General features: G+C 48.3%; 1 protein-coding gene across 1 annotated transcript; it reads right to left on the reverse strand.

Moving 5' to 3' along the window:
- Nucleotides 1–1,776: 1,776 nt before the first annotated feature.
- On the reverse strand, nucleotides 1,777–16,314 carry DRAXIN (dorsal inhibitory axon guidance protein). Its single transcript, XM_014881741.2, has 8 exons — nucleotides 16,121–16,314; nucleotides 15,663–15,737; nucleotides 8,698–9,182; nucleotides 7,183–7,370; nucleotides 6,693–6,804; nucleotides 6,248–6,337; nucleotides 5,920–6,009; nucleotides 1,777–2,809 (listed from the first exon to the last, which is right to left on the reverse strand). The coding sequence occupies exons 3-8, from the start codon at nucleotides 9,164–9,166 to the stop codon at nucleotides 2,697–2,699; spliced, it is 1,062 nt and encodes a 353-aa protein (XP_014737227.1). The 5' UTR covers nucleotides 9,167–9,182; nucleotides 15,663–15,737; nucleotides 16,121–16,314; the 3' UTR covers nucleotides 1,777–2,696.
- Nucleotides 16,315–16,316: the final 2 nt, after the last annotated feature.

A 16,316-nucleotide genomic window follows, 5' to 3' on the forward strand; every position in this document is an offset into this window, starting at 1 on the left:
AAGTAACCCGTGATGGTGATGCTCTGCAGCTGCTGTCATGTCTTTGAGACAGCACAGAGTGGCACTAAAAAGCTTTGCTGTGCTCACAAATGGGTTGGACTTGTACAAATATTGCCCTGGGGTTTTATATCACAGGCTGCTCTTGCATTCCACACCTTTGCACGTTATTTACTCAACAGCTTTCCTTGGCACTGCAATTGTGAAGCCAGTAGTTGATGTGGCTGATCTATAATTCAGGCTGATTCTTTTGATGCTGCTGTGGCTGTGCAGCATGTGCCTGTACCACTGCTCACCCTTCCTGCTCCACCTCTGCAACACCACAGCTTCACTCAGCAGCAGTGACACTTGGTCACAGGCTCTCTTTATGAAACTCCAATGTGAGCAATCAATCCAGTAATCCCTGATTTGACTGATAATAGTTAACTGAATTTTCGCTGACCTTAACTAATCCCACCAATTAAAAACAATCTGTTCTTTATATTCAGAGTTAATAGCAGACTGAAGGCTGAAAAAGCAAGAACTGATAGGAGTAAGTCTCCTTTTAGTCTAAAAGCTCTGACAAAATTCAGACTTGCTTGTATTTCACATGATTTGCAACACAGTCTTGCCTCAAACACTGTCCATGATCCTACAAGGATCCCATTTGTAGCTAAGAGGCAAGGAATACCTGCATCACCAAGGATAAAGACCCCTGCAAAATTTCCTGCTCGCTTCCAGTTGCACTGTTCCCCGCAGATCTTGGCTCCTACATTAAAAAGCAGTGTGATATTAAACGTGGTTTTGATAGTGCCTGTCCATGTGGTTCTCATCAGTGTCACACAGACCAGAGGCTGAGAGCTCTGCAATTGAATGTGATCAATTAGGAGCCTTTTTCCCCTTTATGCTTCCACTGACAATGGCACTGGCAGCACCACCCACTATTTTGCATCTGGGCTGAAGGAGGGGCTGCATTGCTCTCCCTGGGTTAACAAATTGAATCCTTGCTGCTGTGGCATCGAGCTGAAGGCAAACCACCTTTCTTTATTTCTGTCTTTTGTGCTAAGACTGTCATGCTGTAAAAAGAAATCTAAACAGCTACATCCAACCTTGTGGTGGTTTTGCCTAAATGCTCCCATACAAATTCCTCCTTTAGCAGGTGTGCACGGGTCAGAAGTGACATTGTATTCACAGCATCTCTCTGTGGCCATGAGTGGGCACTCAGAGATGTAAAGCTCATAGTCTTTGAGTGAATACACAATGTGAAGTGGCACCACAGCATAAACAGGATTGCAAATTGGACGTTTGACTAACTAAATGGAACACAGGGGGTTTAGGGAAGCTGTGTAAAGAGAGGTCTGACCACAGCACCACAATTAATGTTTCTGTTCCTAAAGAAAGTGCTATACATCTCCAGGCTCTTGGATATAAAAGACTTCGTAGCTGCCTCCCCACAGAAGTCAGGGTATTGGGGTATTGCAGCAGCAAAGAACGTCTTCACCAGCCACCACTACTGCGGGTTAACACAGGTAGCTTTTGTAGCTCCAATATATCACTGAAGCCTGTAATTAAGTATTAATATAAAGAAGCTTTAAGCATCTGGCTGGCTACACTAGGCAGAAACAGTTATCTCCAATTTGAGTAAGAATACAGGCAACCTTGGGCAGAGAAATTTTTCTACCAGTCTGTGTGATTACCTCAAGTCATCAGTGTTACCTGCTGACCAACTTCCTTATAGGCTTTTCTGGCTCCTCCACATCCTTGGGTGCAGTCAAAAAAGCAGAAGAGTTGCACAAAGGATATCCATCATATCTTTATTTACATATCACGGAAACACACATGCAACATGTCACAGGTTTTACTACAATGGAACAGCCTGTCCCTATCTCCTGTTACCAAAAACTTTATTTCAGGCTCACTAGGAAAACTATCACTTCCCCAGAAAGCTTCTAAAAATAATCATTAAAAATAACAAACCTGGCAGGATAGCTAAATGAGTGAGAGCTACAGGCTGGAATGTCTTGCTCCATCCTTGTAGAAACTGGGTGGTTCTCCAAAAGCAAGAAAAGGAAGGAAGGATGGAGTGGGACTGGAAGATCCCAAAGATGACAGGTAGGAAGTGGTAGTGTGTAACAGCTAGGAAATATGTCTGGAGCAGTGAAAAAGGGAGAGAGCAAGAGGTCTGCCAGAGGGTCCTCTCTTACCTAGGCAGGCAGCTTCCTGCGGATCCATTTCCCATCTTTGATTCTACCTGGACGCTACAAATTTCCTCTCCTCTAGGAACTCCCAGTCCTTAAGGAGGATCTATCTACCTTTATTCTTAAGCAATTATTAAGGGGTAAAGTTTAAGCTCATATCCCCTTTGCCCTGAAGGATCTTCCACATCTTGCCTCTCTTGAGAAGAGGAGATGAAACTGCAGAGCCTTTTTCTGCCAGGACCATCAGAATCGGAGTTATGATCATTGCTTTCTAACTAGGAGAGAGGGACTCAATTCAGTGGCAGGAATGTGCTGAGGGAAGGGACAGGGAGTGCAGTCCTGCTATGGAAAAGGCTGGTGCCACTGTATTTATAATGAACATGAGTTTCAGTCTAGCTGGGACCTGGCATGTTCAGAGCCTGCAGCTTTCATCATTTGTTCAACTTTTCCCTCTAATTCCCATTGCTAGGTATAAACAGTCTGATCCCAGCTCCTGACCATACAGGCAGGAGTGCCACCCTCCTAAACATTAATGAAAGATCCCTGCTCTCCGTTGGCTGATTCAGGCTCCACACAGCGCCCTTTCCTCCGGGTCACTCTTCGGTTCCGGTGGAATTTGGCGTAACAGCGTAGCCCTGTGGAAAAGACATGGAGGAGTGAGGAGGGAGCAGGACTCACTACAGCAATAACACCAAATCTCTCTGCCTCAGATACTGCTGCACTGGGTACAGTTCCAGTGCTCTGTCAAATAGGGGGACAGAGAAATGCCTCAGACAGACAAGACATATTGCTCTCTGGGCACTGGCATCCTGTTTGGATCACTGTTTGGGATTGTTCAGGCAGGTTTCACAGGCTTCTTGAAATACCAATGAATTATTCTAATTGTTTCCAGTGATTTTATGGAAGCCCTGATTGGTCTCCCTCTATTACTTCCCATTACTGTCTAAGTAATCTCTCCATTGAGAAATTACTATAGACTTAATGTGCAGCAGCAATGAGTAGGGACCTTCCCTTGCTATTTGTTTCCCTGAAGCTTCAAGAGAGAAGGGAAGAAACTTTGAAGTGTTATTACTGGGAGGTCTGATCCAAAGCCCACTGCTCATCTCCTTTAATTTTCTGTTTTAGATGCTCCATGTGCAGGGTCTGAAAGAAGCTAGCTAATATAGCATAGATGAGTATGAAGGGGGGAAAAAGGTGTTTTATTTGTAAAAACCGTGAGTACATCTTCTCCCATGGCAATGGAAGGTAATGGGAGCCTCTGGTCATGGTAACTACTTGGTTTCTGGCCCCAAGAGGTTGATTTTATGGTGTTTCTTGTCTGACTTTGTTACACCAGAATGCATAGCTAGTTGGGCCAGACAAGGTACAGCCTATGGGTAAGTGACTCTCATGAAAACCCTGCTTTTCAGTAGTGCAGGATCTCGTCATTTGGGTTGGCAGGAGCTGATTTGATCATTCTAGAAGCAGCAGGTCTTTTAACTTCCAGAGCAGGCAGCAGAGGTTTTATAGCTTTTGTAATAAGACAGCTCAAAACTGTCCTTGGTTGTTCACTGGAGACCCAGATGATGTCACAGAACAGTCTTTTGGAATTATGTCCCTGGGCTACATTGAGACCAGCTACCTTAAAAAGTTGGGTTTGTGCCCCTCATTACCAATCACCCCAGGGCAATCTGGCCTCCTAGAAGGGGAGCATGCAAGATCAGAGCTCTGCTCTTAAGCCTCCTGTCTGTTTTACCTGGATCTTCCATCTCTAGGGATCTTTTTTATGCTACACAGGATGCACATTTGCTGTCAACTTACAACTGGCTTAAGGATAAAGCAGGGCCTGGGGCAGCCTCATTAGGGATTGCAGAAACACATTTCTAGGCTAATCTATCAGAAGATCATCTCTGATTAGGACCTTGCAGTATTACACAACACACCCAATGTGAAGACTATCATTTAACATTGCAACTCCAAGAAAGCTACCCATTTAACTGGGTAAAAAGTAGGTGAACAGCCTGGTCAAATCACTGGGTACCTAATGCAGGTCACAAAACTTGGCAAACAGAGTTTTGTTCTGGCAGGCAAGACTCAGTGCCTGGAGCTGATCCTGAACATGTTTAAACTAGAAGAGTGCAACACCTTTTAACATCTTCATAATGCATCTGCCTAGTAAGGGCTGCTGTGGATTCTTCAGAAATAAGAAACAAAAAGCCTGAGTCCTTTCCACATCTACTAAATTGCTACAAGCTCAGTTGAAATTAACTTGGGAAAGTCATGTTAGGCACAAGGTCATACAAGTGTTTTTATAGTCTGTGATACTTGAAAGTACCACTGAAATGTTAATATATTGTGGCTTCTTCTGTTAGGTTGGCAGACATCAGGATCTTTGTTTTCAAGAGAGAAAACAAGATATCCTAGAAGACTAAATAGTCACACTGTGAGTCAGTGGCAGAGAGAGGCTAAGAGCAGGAGAGCTTGGCTCCTACTTTCACATACAAACCACAACTCCAAGTCAATGCTACAAAGTCAAGGAGTGTCTTGGGGATGGTTTATATTCCATAACCACGTTTGCTTTTGTTTTTGTTTTGTGTCCAGAATGGTCAAGGCTTCCCCTGGCTCCAGGAGTATCGCAATGGGTGAGGAGCAGCCTGGGATTCTGGGGGGATTCTGGAGGGCCAGGGGCTGCACTTCCTTCCAGTGGGGGTGACTGGCTCTGCAGCCACACGGTTTGGGGGTCTGAACTGAGATCCTGTTGCCCTCTGTTTTTTTCCTTTTCCTTTTTTCCCCTCTTTGTTGTTTTTTTTTTGTGTTTTTTTGTTTTGTTTTGTTTTTTGTCTGTTTTTTTGTTGTTGTTGTTGCTGTTGTTGTTTTGTGGTGGGGGTTTTTGGTGTTTTTTCGTTTGGTTTTTTTTTTTTTGGTGTGTGTTTTCTTTTTGTGTTTTTGTTGTTGTTGTTGATATGGTTGGTTGGGTTTTTTTGTTTTTGTTTTGTTTGTTTGTTGTCTTTTTTCCTTCAGCACTATGACTAGGGCTTGCTCCTCTGCTGCTCAGGAGCCAGAGCCGATGTTTGCTGTGCCCAGACCCAGCTCTCCTCACCAGTGATGTGTGCCAGGAGTGATCCCCTGTCCAGCCCCTGCAGTCTCTGCCACTGCTTTGGGCATTTTGCTGCACTTCACGCCAACGCCCAGCGGCCACCAGGCCACCCTGCCGCTTCTGCTTCTGCCACTGCTTGGGCCTTAGTGCTACAATTCGATTTTCCACCCCCGGTGTGCTGCCCCCGCTGCTCCGCGGTTCGTGCCGCAGTCCATTGTGCCCTGCAGAGGGGCCCCGGGCCCAGCTGCCCCCCGGCCGTTTGCAGCAGGAGCCCCTTTTCTCTCCGCGCCGCCATTGCCGTGTGGAGAGAGCCCGCGCCACAGCGCCCCCTGCAGGCGCGGCGGAATCATCGGCGCCGGGCGGCCCGGCCGGGAGCCCGCAGCGCCCCCGCTGGCTGTGCCCGGAACTGCAGCGAGGGGCAGCGCTGGGCCCGCGCGCGGCCGGCACCGCGCCGCTGCTCCGGGCTCGGGGTTTGTCTTCTTATACACAGAAATACGAGTAAAGAACTGCCTTTCCTTCCCAGCATCTGTGCCTGAAAACACCGTAATTTCCAAGTTACAGTAATTCAGAGGGAAGGGGATAATATTCTCCATTCCAAGGGAGATTCCTGCCTTCCTTGGCAGACACCTGTCCTTTAAACCAGGACAGGGAGCAAAGAGCTGGACTCACCTTCAGTGCACATACAGTCATCATAACACTTGTTGTTAAGGCCTCGATTGTGTGGTTTGCAGAGGTGTTCACGCAAGTCACAGCAAGAGCCTGCAACACAGGACCAGGGGTCAGCACAGTTCAGGTATCCCCTTACCTGCAGGGCTACTGACACCCATAACAGCTCCATTGTACAGACATCATCTGGTCCCACAACATTCCCAGAGAGCCTCTGCCCTTCCCTGCCACTTCCTATCAGTAGTAGAAATCAGGATGCTTGGCTTAAAACCTGGGCTAGATTTCAAACATCTCATGTTTGGAGAAATGACCCTGCCAAGCTGATCCTGACCTGGAAGGCAGTCAAGGTGGTGATCACATGGCTCTCCTTCAGCTGTCACAGTTTCATTTCCACTGTTGGGGCTCTTACTGCGGCGCTTTTCTATGGAAAAAAAAAAAGATGCTGATAGAAAATTTCTGTCTAGTGTTTTCATTTTGGAGAATATATTGTTCCAGGGTAAAAACAGCCTCAAATTTCAAGACTTGAACTCTAAACCTTCATAGTCTAATCTCCTCCCTATTTCTCAACACTCCATTTATAATTTTTTCTCTGCCCTCCAAATATGCATCCAAAATGAGAAACATTCTGAAACTGAGCATGAAACTCAATCAGCATGATGCTGCTTCTCTCTTTCCCCACCACTATGATCTCATGTCCTTCAGCACATCTGTGAACACTAGCTGTAGACAAGCCTTACAGGATGACTTTTGAGAAAGAGGACAGGGAGATTCAGCACCTTTCTTTTTAGCAGCTGGCCACATTTCTGGTTTGAGATCCTCGTAATCGGTCCAGTCAAAGAGTGCCATATCCAAGGTGGGCATCACATCCCCATCTTGCCTGAGGCGAGCCTACAAACCACAAAAAAACCAGAAACACAACACATTACACTTCTGCAGAGACACTGAAGTCTTTGTGAATTTTCATAATGCTTTTATACATTAAAAAGGCTTTATGATTCCCTCTCCCCTCCTCCACTCCTGTCTTATCCACTGGGGATTCTTGGCATCTCATTGTCAAAAGTGAAGAGCTTTCCCTTGTTGAGGCTGAAGCCAAGAGGGAAGTTTTCATTGCCTCTCTGTGAGAACAAAAGGTGAGCAATGAGCATTAGGACATCCTGGCTCTTCAGCCAAGGGCTCCTACTGTGTCTCTGGTCCTTGAAACTCGGTGAAGTTGGATAGCTGAGGGAGAGGCTTGGAGGTACAGACATTTCCCAGCTGTGTCTTTACCTGTGACCGTGGTGAAGTGGCTGGAAGAACAGGAGGCTCTTCTGTGGAAACTGCTGTGTCCAATGCAGAAAGGAGGAGCATGGTGGGAGCCAGACTTGTAGCTTCCTCTGCCTGAAGACTTTGAAACTGTTCTTCAAAGCTTTTGGGTTTCTTGTAGAGGGAGCTTGGCCCAGCATCAGGAGTCTTCCCTGCAGAGGGCAACAGGTACAGTGGCATTACCTTTCTCATCCCTTTTCTCTGAGTGACAGATTCGAGTCAAAGGAATTCACATTTCATCCTGTCGCCGACCACTGTTCCATGAGCCTGAGCCACTGTTTAGGCCACTGTAAAATAGTAATGAGCTATTACAGTGATAAATGTATAAATCAGGTCCAGAGTATATGCAGCTTGACTTTTGCATGCTTAAGACATACATAATCACACTTTCCTGAAGATATGTCTGTCTCTTCTTTAAGAAGCAAAACAAGTCTTTTTCTGGTCTCAAGAGTACAAAATGCACCTGTTTAACTATTTTTAAACCAATGGATTAAGCTCTTGCAAATACCTGTGAATACATTCTTATTTGATTTTTAGTAGTGAGTTATTTCAATTTAGCTCAAGTCAGGACTTACCTAACTTGAAATTATCTTCACAGATATATCCCTCTTCTTCATAAGTATTTATTTAAATATAGACCGTAAGTTAACCTCAAGAAATAAGCCGTTTGTAGTCTGCAAATATTGCTTCAAACCAGCTTTGTTGCATACTCTTCTATATTGCTAACACAAGCTGTTTAGTCGGTCCCCTGAAAAAACAATAGAGCTCTTCTTACTGAGGCAGGGAGGAGTGATAGATGGAACTCAAGGACGTGACACTCAGCTTGTCACATAGTGTAGATTGACATAAATTGCCTCGCTTTAACAGAACTCAAGGTTTGCCACACTGAGCTCATACCACAGAGACACACACCCACAACTTGACCTGCAAAGGAAAGCAGTCCCTGTCAAAATCAAGCAACATTTTCAAGTTATCAGTGCAATTTCACATATGCAAAATCTGATTTTTTTTTGTTGTTGTTGTTCAGCATAAATATAGAAGAACACAAGCTCTGGTGAGGAGAAACTAGTCTTCAAAACAAAATAAGTGAGTTGTGTTTTTTTCTGATTCTCATCATTTTTTGAAGTCAGAGGAGAGATTGAGCATGGCTTGGACATACTTGTTCCTAAACTGGGCCATTTGCAAATAAGTGAAAAAAATAAAGCAGGCCACCCAAAACAGCCCCTCAAGTCTTATGGACTTTCAGAGCTCCCTCTGTAAGACAAACCAGGTCATTTTTACAAAATTGCAGCCAGCACTAAAATCCTTTGCAGTTCCCCTTTTTTCTTGTGCCTCTTTTGTTTACAGATTTCTCCCCAGAGCAGGCACACACTCCACACACCCATGTGGCTCTACCACAGCTGTGTCTCCTTGCCCTCACACAAGAGCTGCTAACTTCCAGAGGCACAACAGCCCCAGGTTCCCTTGGAGCTCAAATACCTCGGTGTTGTTTGAGCCTGTCCCTGCGGCTGTGTCGACGATGCTCTCGGTTCTGCTTCTTTCCTTTCTCAGAGCCTGGGGACTGGTTTTCCCTCTCAGGATACGACAATTCAAACCCCAGGAACACGTTCTTATTCTGTGTCAGGGCTGCTGGCTGTCCCTCTGCCACCAGGTCTTCCACAGCTGAAGCTCCACTGCCCATCTTGAGGGTGTCTTCCCCAGCCAGCTGCCCTCTTGAAGGCATGGCATGGACCCTCTCCTTCTTGGCCAAGCCTTGCCTGTGATGGCGCCCAGTTCTGGGCTGCTGCAGCCACATCTCTTGGTTTTGAAGGTGGTTGTTCTCTGGGACATTTTTGAGCTTTGTGCCAGGGTTCAGGGAGACTGCAAGACTGATGTCAGAAAGAACCAGCATGCATAGGAAAAGGAAAGAAGAGAAGGAAGTTTCCTTGGAGGAAGTTTCCATAATCATGGGTGCTCTGTCTCACCTGCAATTAAAAAAGAAAAAAAAAAATAAGGCAACCAACACTTAGGAACTGTAAAGGCCATCAAGATTCCATCCTAGGATACTTAGATGAAAACCATTATGGTGTCCTGAGCTGGAAGCAAGTTATTCCCTCTTTGCTTATCTCCTCCCTGATTATAGCAGCTGAGACACATGTGCAGGGCCTGCAGGGCTGAGAGGTCCCAGTTTCATGTGCAAATGAGGCCATCAATCAGTAGGACACTTCCCTTTGATTTCTCAGTAGCCCCCCTACCCTCCTATTCACAGCCCACCATCTGAGGGGTTGGCTCCTGCCCACAGCTCCTAAGCCTGGCACAACACCAGCTGCCCAGCCAGGGCTGTCTGCTGCCAGGTTGGCATCCTGGGCTAGGGGCACTGGCCCCTCCTCACAGCTGGTTTCCTTGCAATGAAGATGTCAAAATGAACAGAAATTGGGCCAGATGGTGGCCTCACAGGACCAGCAACAGCCCTGAACAGCTCAAAACAGAGACTTCCACAAGTGTTTGCATACTGCTTCAGCTGGCTGAGACTGGCCAAAGAAAGAAAAAACACTGGAGATTTTGTGCTGATACTTCATGGCATAGCAGGGAAATAAAAAGCTGTCAGTAGAGCAGGGGATGCTGGTCTAAGGACCAAGGGGCAGAGAGGCAGACTGAGGTTTCTTTAGCTTGTCCCCCTTTCCCTCCTTGATCCTGCACAGGTCACAAGGCAAGGCTGTCACTGGGAGGGTAATTTAAATCCCGAGAACATTGAAACCAAGTTTCATTGAGTCCACCAGCCCAGTGGCTGCAGACTGTTCTCATTCATTCTGCTTCACTGTTGTATTTTTGAGGGTTTTCTTTCATCCTTGTGTTTGTGTTACAAGACATGGCTTTGGGATGTTTCACAAGTCAGAGCATTCTCTAATTAAGTTATTCAGTCATTTTCCCCTGCCCTTTCCCACAAAATGGGGAAAGGGATTTGCAGCATTTCTAGTGCAGCTTTTCCAGACTGTCCCTTTCTCTGTGGGCAGCATGAAGACATGCATAAAAACAGAGTTCCCTGGGATACTGACTGCCAGAAAACCAGGCCTGTGCTTACATTTGAGAAATACTGTCACAGAGTTACAGCCACAGCTTTTCACTCAACCTCATCCCAGTCTTTCCTGCACCTCAGCCCTTGGCTGCACCTCATTTCCATCTGTTCACAGGGAGAACCACTTTGATGCTTAATCACAAGGGCTCATACGCCCTCATCTAGGTGATTTTCTGCTTGACCAGTGTGTTGATTTGGCACAGCCTGGCTTTTGGTAGCAGGGAGGCAGCCACAGAGGTGGCGTCTGTGAGAAGCTGCTGGAAGCTTCCACCATATCCAACAGAGCCAATCTCTGATGGCTCTGAAGATGGACATGCTGCTGGCCCGACTAGAAAGGTTGGTAAGACTTCTGGATGATATATTTAAGAAGAAAATCAAAACAGCACAAGCACAGTTTTTCCAGGGGTGGCGAGGTGCTGTGGCCAGGGCTGTCCCCAACCAGCTGTGACAAGCCTTGCCTGCCTGGGCTCTTCCTTTCCCCTTTTCTTTCAGACTGAGTGACATGTGTGGAGAATTTTGAGTCAGTGAAAACGCTGCCATCACAGCAGCCCAGCATCCTGGAGTTGAGAGATGCCTTCATTCTGTTAATTGAAAAAATCCTGCTCATGCACTCACCAGGAAATCCTGCCTTTCCAAGATTCCTCTCTGTTGCTGTTCATAGCCTGGGAACATGTTTTCAGTTCCATTCCCTGGAAGGAGGCAGGCAGCACAGGGACCTTCTTTTCATGCAGTTTTCAAAAAGCAGGTCTTTCTACTGGCTATTAAAGACAAACTGTTCCTTGAGGACTGATTTAGGAGGCACTGGGAAGCTCACTTGCTGAAGGCATAATACTAGAAATACTATTTTATTGGCAACTATCTGGAAAAAAGGAAAACCAGACTGACAGCTAAATCTATTAAAAAAGGCATTTGAAGTTCTTCTTCAAAACTACTAGAACAAATAGCAACACACAGCTCTGCATGGGGTCATTTGCTTTTCCCCTAAACCATGGAGTCTTTGTTTTTTTCCTAGGATTTTCTCTTTAAGAACCAGAGCAAACAGGCTGGATTAAGACATCACTCAGAACAACTCAAAGAGCTAGAAAGAGCATCTTACCTTTTCATCTGTAGGCAAAATACCAGGAGGAGAGAACAAGTGCAAAGAGAATGCAAGGGTGTCTCCAATCTCACTCTCACAGACGTGGCCCTTTTATGGTGAACCTGACAGACACATTCTGATTTTCAGTGGGAGCTGGAAGGCAACTAAATGCTGCAGGGCAATTAAACAGAAGGTCTGCTTCAAAGCACAGGGGGCATTTCTTTAAGCTGCCCAGCTGTCTTGTTAGCATGAGCCAGGATGAAAATGCAGGTAGGAACACAGATTGCCTCACCTCTGTGCTGGCAGAATGGGCAGGTTAATGTGCTGTGTTACAGTCACTGGGAATCTTGCATTAACAATGCAGATAAATACTTGTGCTACTGTCCCCTGTTGTCAGGGGAGAGCTGGGCTGTTTGCTAAACCAAACCAGTGCATGGACAAGTTTTGGCTTAATGCAACACTGCTGTGCTATAGGCAAAGCAGTCCCAGCCTTCTCCTAACCACCTGTTTCCATGTCCTGATCTATCTTTAATTCCAGAAACCTCTTCGTAGCTCCTTCATTTTTTCTTACCCTACAGAATTCATGTTTAAAAAGACAGCTAGATCACACAACAGCATCCCTAGTTCTCAGTGCTCAGGTTCCTCAATGACTGAGCATCAAAGTAAACTTCACCCTCTTTTCTAGCAGGACCACAGTCCACAAAAGAACCCCATGCTAGGCTGGGCTCACTGATGTAGGTGACAGCAAGGTTCTCACCCTGCTGATGCAGCCTGCAAAGGATGAAATTCTGCCTGAGACACACACCAGGCAGGAAGAAGTCTGGCCTTGTAAGGAGTTGCCTTTCCTAAATTGCTATAAACAAACACACATGTTACAACAAAGCCCAGAGTCCATCTATTTCTCTTAGGGGTCATATATTAGTAAGGGAAATAGATGGAGTATTTGCCAGGTTAAGCTGTCCCTGTAGCTCTTCAAAACACCAGACCTACATCCTTATTGCTCCACCCCTCTTCCTGCACTGCCTTATAGACCCTCAGGATTACCCGAGGTAACAAATCTGCCTCTCACATGAGCACATGCACAGCAGAGCTGCCCAGAGTACAGACTCAGGGCTGGAGAGCGAGCTGCAGTGCTGCTTTCCAGCCACAATTTCTGATCCATTTTGGATTAGTAGTGAATGGTTACAGTCCTGTAAGGGAAACTGGGGGAGGGTTACATCTTGGATAACTTTCCCTGTGGGAAGTCTTCTCTGGACTCAGCAATATAATTGCTATTTCTCTGCTCTCTGCTCACAATCCTGCAAGACAGACATGCACTGAGCAGGTACACAGAAATTCCCACATGTTTTTCCACAATATATACAGTTGTGTCGCCATGGCTCTGAAACAGACTCTGAAACTGTCCCTGGTGTATTTGTTTTGTATTTGACAAAGCAGGAACATCAGATCATCTACATTAATTCACGTATCTCACTTAAAACATGAGATTTGACAGTCCGAGCTTTAACTTTTCACATATGTTCTTCATGTCACAGCCAAGAGGAACAAAACCCTTGAACCGAGAGACTGTCAAGACCCTCGATGCATTTAATATGCTCAAGGGCTGAATCAAGCTGGACCCAAGCACCCCCAAGCTGGACCAGATTTCTTTTTGGCTCTGATAAGCTCGGGCTTTGGCAGACATGTGTAAAGATTCCTTGGACTCCAGACAATCCCAGTCTGCAGCAAAACACAAAATGTATGGGCATGTACATGTGTGTTGTGTGCATATGCCTGTGTGGCAGGGATGACAGACAATGAACCCAGCTTTGTGTGCCAGGCTCCCTGTAAATAAGAAGCCATGGGGTGATGGATGGGCTGAGAAGGCCTGGAGCAGAATGGATGGGGTAGGCTCTATGGTGGCTGACATGCAGAGAGCTGGCTGGAGCCATGAGGATGGCATTGTGCAGATAAATGAGATTTCACTTCCCTGCTGGGTCTCTTTCCATCTGTTTTTCTGTTTCTAGAGGCAAATGCTGGGAAGGTTCATAAACAATCTGCCAAGGACTTTCCCATTTCAAAAAGCTCAATCCCAGCTTTCTAGGGTCTCCCAAAGCAGGTAGGTAATATTTACCCTTCTCTTTTCCTCTCCAGGCCAAAAGTACCAACACTTTTATTCTTTCCAACACTTCCTTCATACTCAATTTGTAAAGAATTTCAAATGCTTTTGCTGTTGTCCCAGACATCTCTGGGATGACAGAACAGCAGAATTCCCTGCTCACAGATCTTCAGTCCTTTTGTGTTCTTTTTCAGAGCTGCCCTGCTTTTTAGCTTTTTTCCTATTTCCATCATCACCATTCCTTCCTACCTTGCCTTTCATACTTACTGGACTCCCAAGTTTCTTTGTCCCTCATGACTGTGATGCAAGACATTTCCTCTCTGCAGATATTCAGGCTACCTGAACGTACACACCCACCCACCCCCCCTTTGCCCTTTGAAACATCTGCTTCCTTTACCTGTGCTCTTTTCTCTCACTTTTGCTATCCCCAGACAGCACTCCAGAGTAGAAAGGGCCAAATTCAGTAAGATACCAATTGCATTAATGGCACAAGAGACAGGACATAAGGATTCAGGCTTGCAAGGCATTAAGTAGTAGTTGTAGCTGCCCCTGTGCCTTCACAAAGCCTCTCCCTGGGGCAATTTGTATCCAGTGATCACTTGAAACTTGATTCACTCAACATTAGTTGTAAGGCTGGAGCTGGGACTCGCCTCACCCATCAGCCCTGGCTGACAGGCTGTGCTCTGCCTTCATCAGGACAGAGGTCATCTGTTCACACAGCACAGCCCAGGGAACTCCCTCTCCTGCAGCCCAGGCTTGTGAGCTGCCCGAGTCCCTGCTGAGCTCCAGTCCAGTGTTTTGGTTGACACTGGATACCTTCAAGTCACTACATGCCCCTAGCCACAGCTGTGGCACCCTTTCCCCTGAGCCTAGCCCAGCCTGTCCTGAGAGCTTCCCAGCACAACATCTGCCAGGGACAGGTCGGCCCAGCAAGCCACTGCATTGAAGGGCCCATGAATGAATATGCAGTACCCTCTGCTCTGCTTCCCTCTGGGACTTCACAGCGTGGCTGACACAGCCATCGCAGGTGACCTGCTATCAAACAGAGTCTACTCTGCCCAATAATGAGACAAAAATAGCAATGAGCCTGAGATTAGCATCCAAGATATAGTTGCTTGCTGTCAGCGTGGCAGAGAAGACTTCAGTTTCATGTGCAATGCCAGGTGACAAATGGGACACAATCAATAGGAAAGGTCATTGTTCACTCGACTGGAAAGTACTGGCCAGTGTTAGAGGGAAGAATGGGGCAGATTTGCCCTGATCTTCACGTGGATGTGTCCTGACTGGCAGAACAGTTAGACTGTGCTTTCAATATTCTTCTTTGCATGACATTCTCACTTTGAACCATGCATATAGAATTAATGCCTCCTTCTTCCAGAGAGAGGAGATGGGAATACAAAACCACTTCCATTAAACCCTCCGGCTGACAGAAAACTTCAGGTGTGAATTGGATAAGTGTCACTTAAATTCTACATGATTAATCACTAGCTGCAATAAGGCATTAACTGATGCCAAATTGATTTAACTCAGAAGTGAGACCTCACTCTTATCAGCAGAGAAAGAGCAGACAACAAGCCGCGGGTACCCAGGGGCTCGGAGCGTGGCAGTGCACGGCTGTGTAAACACAATGACTCGGTAGGAAAAGCTCCCGTCACCCCTCGGCATCTCTGGCTCGGAGCCGGGACGTACCCCTGGGTGCAGGAGGCGCTCAGCCCCTCCGAGAGGGACGGTGCCTCTGTCCGAGGCGACTTCGCTTCCAAGAGCGATCCGGGAGCTCGCTCGCAGGAGTGAGTCACCCACAGTGGGGCGGTGGGACGTGAGTCCCAGAGCCCGCACCGCACACCCCGCAAGGCACACGGTGCAGGGCACGGAGGCAGAACCTCGGTAGTGTCCGGAGCCCGCTCCCCAGCACGGGTGACAATAGGTCCGGCCGAAGGCACCGCGCCCCAGCACCGGCGCTGTCCGAGCCCTGTGCTCGCTCGCACCGTGAGCGATGCCGCCGTGACCGGAGCTCCGCGCGCATCCCGACGGGGCAGGACCGGCGATCCCCGTCACCCCACGTCTTTGTCTCCTCCGGGGCGCACGGAAAGTGGGAAGATGTCCCCCACTCCTCCCCAGTCCCTGCCACAGCAGAGGGGAATCACGCACGGAGCACCCGGCCCCGGCCCCGGCCCCGGGGCGGGCTGAGCACGGCGCGAGCAGCGCTGCCTTACCTGTCCCGGAGGTGCCGGTGCGGCGGAGCCCGGCACGCAGGGCAGAGCTGTGCGAGCGGCGGACGGGAGGCAGGTCTGCGGGGGGCAAGGGGTGTTCAAACCCGAGAGGAGGAGGGGAGGAGGAGGAGGAGGAGGAGACAGGGGGAAGGCAGTGGGGGAATGTGGAGAGGAACCGGGGACGTCGGGAATCCCGGGGGACTGGGGTGCATGGTGCGGGAGGAGGTGGGGCTGGGAGGGGCGGAGGGGCTGCGGGCGTGCGGGGAGGCACAGGGGCATAGCGGGGTGCGGGGGTGCCCGGCGCTGAGGAGGAGGTTGGTGAGAGCGCAGGGTGCTGCTGCTGGCAGCAGCGGTCCCCGACCCTGGCACGGACGGGACAGACAAAGGCCGGAGACAAAGGCGTGGCAGCCCGGGGAGGTGGCGGGGGGGGGAGAGCGGGTGAGCCGGTGAGCCCCGCTCACCTGCGCGATGGGGCGGGCTCCGCGCTCCCGCGGGGATCCCCCGCATTGTGCTCCCGGGGCGGGACAGCCTCAGGCGGCTCAGGGTGCCCCGCTGCCTGCCCCGAGCCCCGAGCCCCCGGCCCCGCCGTGACGGCGGAGCCCTGAGGGTGCCGGGACCCCGCGGGACCAGCCCCGCGCCCGCTCCTCCCGCCCGCCG

This window comes from Sturnus vulgaris, chromosome 25, assembly GCF_052056855.1.
Source record: "Sturnus vulgaris isolate bStuVul1 chromosome 25, bStuVul1.hap1, whole genome shotgun sequence".
Classification (NCBI taxonomy): Eukaryota; Metazoa; Chordata; class Aves; order Passeriformes; family Sturnidae; genus Sturnus; species Sturnus vulgaris.